The sequence below is a fragment of the Pteropus medius genome, unplaced genomic scaffold (genome assembly GCF_902729225.1).
Source record: "Pteropus medius unplaced genomic scaffold, Ma_sr-lr_union100, whole genome shotgun sequence".
NCBI classification, from domain to species: Eukaryota; Metazoa; Chordata; class Mammalia; order Chiroptera; family Pteropodidae; genus Pteropus; species Pteropus medius.
In genome coordinates, this window is record NW_024355206.1 from 5023388 (window position 1) to 5032667 (window position 9280).

Genomic DNA, 9280 nt, shown 5'->3' on the forward strand with positions numbered 1-9280 from the left:
GTCTCAGTCCCCAGGATATTCATCAGAGGGCGGCCTCATGCCAAGAGTCGTGTGCACCCCAGGAAGCAGCAGACTGGTGCTGTGATGGAGGTGGGGGGGGACTTGGTCCAGGAAAGCTGCTTTATGTCCATTCTTGGTTTTCACAAAGTGGAAAGATTCCCCGTTGGGAGATTTTTCAGCAGCCTTGTTTATGAAATGGTCTCAAGGCTTAGCACACTCCTAGAATGATCAGAGTCATATCTTTCATCTCAGCAGAGATGGTCGAGCTCATCCGGCCCTAGGTCCCTCTGCGCGGTTGGTGGGGGGTGGTCTTCACATTTCTGAGTCATGGACCCCCCCGGTAGTCTGGAGAAGCCTGCAGACCCCTTCTCGGAAGAAGGGTTTTAACTCTGTAAAATAAAATGTCCTTGATGACAAAGAAAACCAAGTATATCAAATCCCGTCACTGAAATATTAAAAATCGCATGGCATCACGCTTCTCTGTTAGCACATCGAGTACTGGGATCCCACAGCACACTCATTTTGAACTGACGATGAATATAAATCATATTTGGAGGTGCCTGCCACAATCGCGATGGCAGGTGAAAATGTCTGGGATTTCTGTACATGACAAAAATCACCGCCGTGTTTCGTGGCCTACATTGCTAGTTCTGTGACCACAGCCAAGTGACTTAACCCCATGGACACTGGTTTCTTCTCTATAAGAATGAGAGAACATGAGAACATGGTGAGACCCTGTAACAAACAGCGCATAGAAGCTTCCAAAACGTTTTCTCCTCTTTGGTTTCCGTGAGTCGAAATGCACCTTTTTGAAATGTCCACCTCATCTTGCCCTCGCTCTCTCCCCTGGGGGGGCCGCACAGGTGACAGCTCTTGCAGATGGCTCTCCCCTGCCCCCTGTGTTCGTTGTCTCTGTGCGGTGACTCTGCTGCTCCCCAGAGTGAACGGAAGTCTGAGGACAAGACTGTGCGTCGTCCATGCTGCCAGCCCTTCTCAGACGGGCATGTGACGGCCCTCCGAACGGCACGGGGACCGGCGCTTCCTTTGCGGGCCCTCCCCGTTACACGGCGCTGGCCTGACACCCAGTCCTTACTAAGCGCCTGTAGTTTTTTGTCCCTAGGTGGTTCACGAGTCCGTGGTCAGAGTGCTCTGTGTCCTGCGGTGAAGGGTTCCAGAGTCGGCAGGTGACGTGCAAACGCACGAAAGCCAGCGGTGCCGTGCAGGGGATGCCTCCCAGAGCGTGTGCCTCCAGAGACAGGCCTCGGGGACGAAGGCCGTGTCCCGGCCATCCGTGTGTCCAGTGGGTCGTGGAACCAGGGGGCCAGGTAAAGCTCACGGATCTCGTGTCTTGACAGTGCTGTCATTGATTCCCCCTGGTTTCGAATACTTTTTTTTTTTTTAATTTCGGGGGGAAAAATCTGATTGGTCTCTAACATGAATGTATGGGTCTGACCTCAGGGATTACATTTGGATGTCGTGGTGTCTCTGTCTTTTCATACGAAGGTCAGGTCATTGCAGTAGCACCGAGCTCCAGGTAGACTGCTTGGGGGCGGTGGCAATGAGAACAGCCTTCAAGGAAAGAAACAAAACACACTAGTGATGTGTCCACAAACGGCTCAGAACCAACGTCCCCAGAGCCCCCTGAGATAACATTGTAATAAAAATCTTGGGGAAGAAATTTTAAATCGATGCGAGGGAGCCTCTGCTCGTCTGCTAGGGCCGCCCGCCATAACAGAAGGCCACCGGTAGGTGGCCGAAGCCGTGGAATTTATTTTCGTGGAGGCTGGAAGTTAGGTCGGGGTGCCAGCAGGCGATTCTGCTGACGGGGCCTCCTTGCCCAGCCCGTAGGCCGTGCGCTGGGGCGCACGAGTCCCTCACGGTGCCCTGTGCTTCCGTTCCAGTGTCCTGGACGCTGCCTGGGCCGCGCCGTGACGAACCAGACGCATCGTGCGGTTTGCCGCCACCACGACGGTGCCGACTCTGGCTGCAGTGATGGAAGGAGGTACCAGCTCCGCCCTGGGCATGACGTGGCTTCTCCTCTCTCCCACCTTTCAGAACCGACAGTTCCTACGATTTCTTGTAGTGCCTTAGTGCCCCCCCTCAGCAGTGTGCGTTGGACCGAAATATGAACGAATGGGACCTATTGATAATCACACATCGTTTGGGTATCGATCATATTCAGAGAGGTCACCCCCTCCGCCCCACCAAGAGAAGCAGAAGCATTGAGCACCAGACGGATATTGTTCCCTTGGGATTCAGAATTGGTGAAGCCTCATTATAGTTCATTTAGGTTTATAGAGTCAATCTTCTGATGTTTTTAGCGAGCTGCTTTATGCTTCTGTCTAGAAACTGGTTCGATTAAGATATTGGCACGGTGGCTTAGCAGAGAATAAAACAAGCTTGTATCTTCTTAAGGGGCTCGGACAGACAGGAGTTTGCTTTTCTCTTGTCTAATTGTCCGAGCCAATCAATGGTTTAGGGAGAGAAGTGCTTTGCTCCAAGAGCTCAACCCAGAGACCCAGCCTCTTTCCATCTGGTGACTCCACCGTCCCCAGGGGGTGCCCCGGCCGGCAGAAAGTGAGGACAGAGCCTGCAGGGCACACTGAGAGGCAGTTTGGCGTCCTCCATGCCCTTGTGTGACCTTGGACTACCAGCCCTCCTAACCCGCAAAGTGGGTGTGATGTGTGGTCCTCGGGAAGTTAGGGGTCGGGCAGTTCTGCTTCCGTAGCTTAAGCAGCCTGGGGCATGGAAGAGCAGCCTCCGTATGTCATTCATTCTTGCTCCTCTTGCTGGAGAAAACGATGGGCATTTTAAAAAGAAGTAATAGAAGGAAAATGCCTAGAATGGGTGGGGGGAGGTCAGGGGGGGGACGGGGGCTCGGCGGGGAGCGGTCAAGTTGTCCTTCACTTTCTCTCTTGTTTCTGCTTCCTCCAGGGCTGGCTGTCCTGCTTTGATTCCCTGGCCTTTCCTTTCATGCTGCTCTCTGTCCTCAAATATCCGGTGGTGCATGAAGAACTCAGTTAGTTGAGCGAGCTCCCGTGGGTCTTTTGTGGGTTTCTAGTCCCATTTTCCCCATGCACCCCTGCTGCTGACTGTGGGCTGGCTGGAGGTAGGTGGGGTATCAGATCTCCCTTGACACTGCCTGGAGAAGGAACAGGGGCAGACTGGACACTGCCAGTGGCCACAGCAGGGCCTCAGTAAACGTCAGAGGGTGTTTTACAGGGAGTGACGTTGTTGGTGGCCATGGGGGGAAGATCGGTGGTGAGCAGGCTGTCTGCTCACCGCCTCCGCGGGCCCCGGGGAGGGATGGGGAGCTGCAGTCTCCACTGAAAAGAGTTTCAGAGGGAGAGAGAATTTTTGGGGTGGAGCCAGTGCACACTGGGGGCAAGGAGGCTGCGTGGGGACTTGAGGGAATGTCCGAGGACACAGAGCTTGTTCCTCAAGGCAGTGGCCCCCGCCTTAGTCGAGAGTCAGAAATACCTGGGACATTTCTGGAAAGATTCCTGGGCCTCAACTCAGACTTAGTGAGTCAGAGTCTTTGGAAGTGGAGCCCGGCAAGCTGCATCTTTTTAAAGCTGGGCCCGGACCGAATCAGTCGCCCCCTCTGATCGATGGACCTCATGGTGAGAGGGCTTCTCGGAGCTGGGGGTGGGGCCAGCCTGACTAGGGACGAGAAATGGAGAAAGACTCGCAGGAACATGGTTACTCTGTGACTTTGGCTGCCATTTCTGCTTTCATGTTTTACACAGTCTGATACCCGGACTGTCCCCCTCGCTCAGGCATCCCTGTCCCCAATCTGGGAAAAAGCGATGCCCTGTGCTGGACCGACCTGCATCCTTTCTCTGGGTCATCAGTGACCAGCCCCTTGGGCTTCAGCTCCTGGTTGCTCTGAGCCCCCTGTGCCCCTCTCGTCTTGTGTTTAGGAAGCTCAGTGGTTCCGTCCGACTTCCCACTGGCCCTGCCTTCGATCGGAGCAGAGTTGGCCATGTTGGTGAAGGTCCTTGAGACTGGAGGCAGCGAAAGGTGACTCCGAATGATTTATGCAGAGAGGGTGGGAGATTTCTTATCAAGGCAGGACCACCCAACACTTGTGCACAACAGTTTGGTATCCTTTTAAAAATGTTTTTTGAGTATTTTTGAATTATCGTTTAACCTTTTCCAGTAGAAAAGCTGGTCTTTGTGTAGGGGGACAGCTGACGAGCACGTGGTCTCTGCCTTGTTGTCCAAAGCCCCTAAAATTCATACCCACTGGGGAAAATGAAACCTCCCCTACCTCTGATTTACCAATCCTAAAACAGGTCGTCGTGACAGGATTAAGTGAACCCTTGGATGGAGACTCCCCCTACTGGCTATTCCAGGAATTGCTTCCGACTGCACAGTACCCGTTAGTAAAGTCCAGATGATCCTAATTTTCTCCATCTTACTACATTTCCAGTGTAGTCTCATCACTCCTTATAGAATACGTGCCCCGGTAAGGAGCCTTTCATGGGCGTACGCACATGTCTCAGGAATCCAAAGCGAGAATGACTTCCGGAAGGACCGTAAACAAGCAATGAGAAAGCACTGTTTTTTTCTTTATCTTCACTCATTTTTGCTGCTCTGTGTGTTCCTGCTTCATTCTTTGTTCTTTCTGAGTATTATTTTTTTTTCCCACCTCTCCGGCCCATGTGACAGAATATGGCCACCGCTACCCCAGCCTTTGGTGTCGCGTGTCTTGTTCCAGCCACTTCAAAAATCCTGGGAGGACAGGTTTTGAACGAGGTCAAATGACGGTGCTCTCCCAGTCGTCTATGAGGGTGGGGAGACATTCTCCTGGGGTGCAAATATATTATCCAGGAGCTCTGCCCTAGGGAACAAGGGCACATACCCCAAAGCGGCCCCTCTACGATGACTCTACCCTCCAGCCTAAATGTCCCTTCAAATATCAGAGGGCGTTCACTTTCTGTTCTGTTTTAAAGGACGAGGAACCAGACAGAGATTCCTCTTCTCGAGTGGAGGCTTTGTCAGGTCTGACCATGAGCCATGCCGTGGCCTGAGTATAAATGTAAGAGCGTTACTCTTGGCAGACGAGATGGCCCCCGTTCAAGTTCCTGGTCACACATGAGTCCATTTCAGCCGTTCGTGCGATCAAGCCTTCAAGTCTGTTGACAAATCTGACGTGGTTTCTTGGGAGATGCCTTTCTCTCCCTGGCCTTAATGGATGAGCTCCGGATCATAAGGACGGCTCGTCCTCTGAGGCGTGTGCCTTGCCTTGGCGCTGGAAGCTAGTGGAAGCTCACGGTTTGCCACCTCTGTTGTGTTCACGGCTACACTGTCACTTTGTGCCGTCGACCGTGAACAATGCAGATCCATTGCCCGGTGAACAGGGTTCTGACCATCGCACCTTTAATACATCAAAAATGTAGGACATACGGTGAAAGGCTTGATCCCAGCCAGAAATGACACCCTCTTCTCCCGTTTTTTGTTTTGTCCAATTCAGACCCGCCCTAAGGAGAAACTGCTCGTCGGGGGCCTGTGACGCGTGTTGGCGCACGGGCCCGTGGAGGCCCTGCACGGCAGCCTGTGGCAGGGGCTTCCAGTCCCGGAAGGTCGAATGCGTCCACACGAGCAGCTGCCGGCCGGTGGCCGACAGGCACTGTGCGCGGGACGCGAAGCCGTCTTCCTGGCAGCACTGCGTCGGGCCTTCCTGTGACAGTATGTACCCTTCTCAGGTATCACGACTGTCCCAGGTGTCAGATCCCCGTGGCGCCCGCCTCGTCAGCCTCGTGTCCGAGGGGCCAGTCAGGATGGATGTGGTATCTTGGGATACTAGGAAACGAGCTGCTTTGATGTGGGCGCAACTCAGTCTGTGGAGAGAAACACGTTGAATCAGTAAGGTGTCAGGGGCCTTGGGGACCGTCTGCCAGCAAGCACCGGACACCTCTTTCGGCAGACTCCCCTTCTGCCTGGTGCTCACCTCCGCTGGACAGGTGCTTGTGGGCGGGATGGTGCAGGTAGCAAATATCCGGAAGCGATACGTAAAGTTTAATCGTACGCGTGTTTTTCTAGGGAGCAGGCCCGTAGCTTCCATCAGTTTTGCGGGGGGTCCGTGCTCTCAGCACCGAGAGGAGCAGCGTGGGCCAGAAGGGCTGTGAGGTCCCCAGAGAGCAGTGAGAGGCCACCTGGCCTAGCTGAGAACCGAGTCCAGCACGCTTCTGAGTCGTGTAGAGTGCTGGCCCCAACCCAAGCCCCCTTTCCTCCCTTCCCTCTGTGGTCTCAACTGATAGGTTCCGCGAAATCGAATGAATTTGTGACGAGGTCACTGACGAGCCACGTGTTAAACGGATGTGGGCTTTCTCCGCTTGTTTTCGCAGGAGAATGCGCAGACACAACTCACTACTGCGCGTCCGTAAAGCATCTTAATTTGTGTTCCCTGGACCTCTACAAACAGCGATGCTGCCAGTCGTGTCGTGAAGGGTAAACTTTTGGAGGGGGTCCTCATTGCTGCTGTGAAGACGAAATCGTGTAGAAGCTCCTTTCCCAAACGTAGCTGGTGCAGAAACGTGTCCTTCTTCGTGAGCTCTAGATTCCGCCATCAGGCAGAGGTCGCTGCAGAAGCATCGCCGTCGATATTATGTACTGTCGTTTTCCCGTGGCCGGTTTTTAATTCCAGCTCTTCGACACGACAGACTCCAGGACTGACAACAACACGACGAGCGGGCACGCCATGGCTCTCGGGACCTCATAATCAGAAGATTGCCAGGATGGCCAGCGCGTCGTCACGTGCCGCCGCTTCCCGCCATGGCTGGGCTAGCGTAGAGCAGCACGCCTTGAAGACTTGGGAATCACAGCAACTGACGACTTCCTCTTCCCTCAAGCTTTAGGGTCTCCACAGGTTTAGAAGGCATTTTACATTTTGGATGCTCTGGCCGGTAGTTGCTAATAGGTTGGCACTAATGCGTCGTCATGGGTCCTTAAGTTCAGTCTGTGAAAAAGAGTCGGTCGTTTCGGACAGGCTTGTAACGCTCACCGCTCCGAGGGTCGTGGGAGGGGGGCATCTCGACCTCGCCCTCAGAGAACCCGAGAACGAACACGCAGTGTAAATGTCGCCGCCATTTTCACAACCGCGGAAGTCTGTCTGTGACCAAGGGAGGGAGGCATCTTGGGAATCGAAGGCGAAGGAAAGTTAACCTTTTCTACTGATTTTGAAGTATATTCGAAGCTTGCTTTTAAGAGCTGTGAATGAAACTTTTCCTAAGCACTATTTTCTTGCACACAAACAGCAAAATCGAAGCCTTATTAGATCTAATTTATGCATAAAATTGTATTCCTAGGGATTTTTATTTTGGGAGAATTATAAGAAAGTGACCTAAATATGAAACACGGTTGTCAAAAAAAAAAATTGTTTATGGTAAACAATTGTTTTAATTGGAACCTATTTTTCAGTAAATCCAAAGCGAATTAGGGTTAGTCTGGAAGTTACAGCTAGGACGAGGGATAGAGTTGGGATTGGGTGGATACGTTTGGGGTTGGTTTCAGTTACAGGGTTGGGTTCAGGTGAGAACAGAAGTTGAGTGAGGGTTAAGGCTCACGTTGGCTTTGGGAGTTTGGGTTTGGGCCGGGTTAGATGAGAATTGGGTCGGGTTTAGATGGAGCCAGTGCCGGTGTCAGTGATAGTGTCAGGGCGGAGGGTCCGTGTGGAGTAAATATTGCTGCTGAAGGAGTTTGGGGCTGGTCCGAAATTGCAAATTCTAAAGCCGATTTGATTGTGGGGCTCTGCCCCTTCCATGCTGCCACTCACGGCTTTGGAAGTCACACAGCCCAGAAGAAGCGGTCCTGCTTCTTCATTCGGTGTCCCAGCTGCCTGTACCCAGGCTGCCTGTGGCCTGTTGGCCACAGAGTTACCTGAAGTAGGTCATGCTGGACCTCGTCCCTGGTCACTCATAAGCGGACCATGCATTTGGCCTCAGATTTGTCTGCGGACAAGCTTGCCGCGTCTCTACCACGTTCGGAGCACCAGCCGTCCTGTCCGACCTCGCCCTCGCTGACGCTGGGATGAGCACTACTGTAAGTAGAGGGGGTGCTGGTTGGGAACGAGTGGGGTGACGTGAAGAGGACACACCAGCCCGTCAGTTACTGATCATCAACCGACACTTGATCGTTGGAGGTTTTTAAATTAAAGGAAAGATCGTTTGTAAAATACTCTTTGTAGATACTTATATGACTTAAAGGTGCAATATTTTATTTTGTACAGTGTGTAATAAAGACATGGGACATATATTTTTCTTATTAACAAAATTTTTTTATTAAGTCGATTCACTCTTGTATTTAAAGTTGCTGTTTTTCGTTTGCTATTGTACTTTTTTTGTCTTATTCAAACGACATTCCTGTGTACTGTATTTCACTACTGTTTCTATAACGTAAGAGTACTGTTTCTCTTTCATGACCTTTAAGTAATTCAGAAATAAATCGACCAATTATTCAGTGGCATCCTTATAAATGTGGGTGGCTTACTCGTGTTATGTTTTTGCGAGCCTTGGGTCTTGTCACCTTGACCATCTCCTTGTGAGTCCAGGAGCAACCCAGATGGGTCTGATGCCCTGGACTGTCCTTTGGAGCGGGGGTGACAAGATTCATGGCAGATCACACAGAGATTTCTCCGAGTCCCTTATCCCCATCATTTACGCCCCGTGAATCAGAGTTAAAAGAATGTCGAGGGCATGAGCGGTGGAAAGAAGTCCCAAATGGACGGCCCAAAGCAGGTGGTAGCTGGGCGAGCAGGAGGTGCTAATACCCTTTCATTCTGTGCCCTGTGAGGAGTATTGGGATGGGTGGGAAAGCACACATTCGTCCTTCTTTCTTCCTTCATCCTCCCTTCCCCCGCAAGTCCCGCCTGAGAGTGGAGCATCATCAGGAGAGAGAGGAAAAGTTAGCAACTCATTTCCAACTGGGAGAAATTTCTGGAATGACTAATGATGTGGACTGTATGGGTCGAATTGTGTCCCCTCCAAAATGTCTCACTCACAAACTGAGACCTTATGTGGAAATGGGTCTTCGCGGGTGGTCACGTTAAGATGCCATCAATTGTTAGGGTGGAGGATGTTGGTGAACGTCCTATGTCTGTGAATGCCAATGCGAGTGATATTAACTGTTACAAATTTGGACACAGTTGTGTGTGTACACAGGGAGCATGCCATGGAAGATGAAGGCAGAGATGGACAAGCCAAGGAGCCCCAGAGATGGCCAGCGGGACTCCAGAAGCCAGGAGGGAGGCGTGGAGCAGACGCACCCTCATGGCCTC

At 52.1% G+C, this 9280-nt stretch overlaps 1 protein-coding gene across 5 annotated transcripts in view; it reads left to right on the forward strand.

Annotated features, from left to right (window-relative positions):
* The window catches only part of ADAMTSL3 (ADAMTS like 3), a 171978-nt gene extending 163499 nt beyond the window's left edge, over nucleotides 1–8479 (forward strand). For 4 of the 5 annotated variants that reach the window (XM_039858472.1, XM_039858474.1, XM_039858475.1 and 1 more), the window contains 4 exons: nucleotides 1121–1325; nucleotides 1902–2002; nucleotides 5480–5694; nucleotides 6354–8479. In XM_039858472.1, coding sequence (XP_039714406.1) covers nucleotides 1121–1325; nucleotides 1902–2002; nucleotides 5480–5694; nucleotides 6354–6460 — 628 coding nt within the window. In that variant the 3' untranslated portion in view covers nucleotides 6461–8479. Of the gene's footprint in view, nucleotides 1–1120; nucleotides 1326–1901; nucleotides 2003–5479; nucleotides 5712–6353 lie in introns of all 5 variants that reach the window. The other variant, XM_039858473.1, reaches the window with a different exon arrangement.
* Nucleotides 8480–9280: the final 801 nt, after the last annotated feature.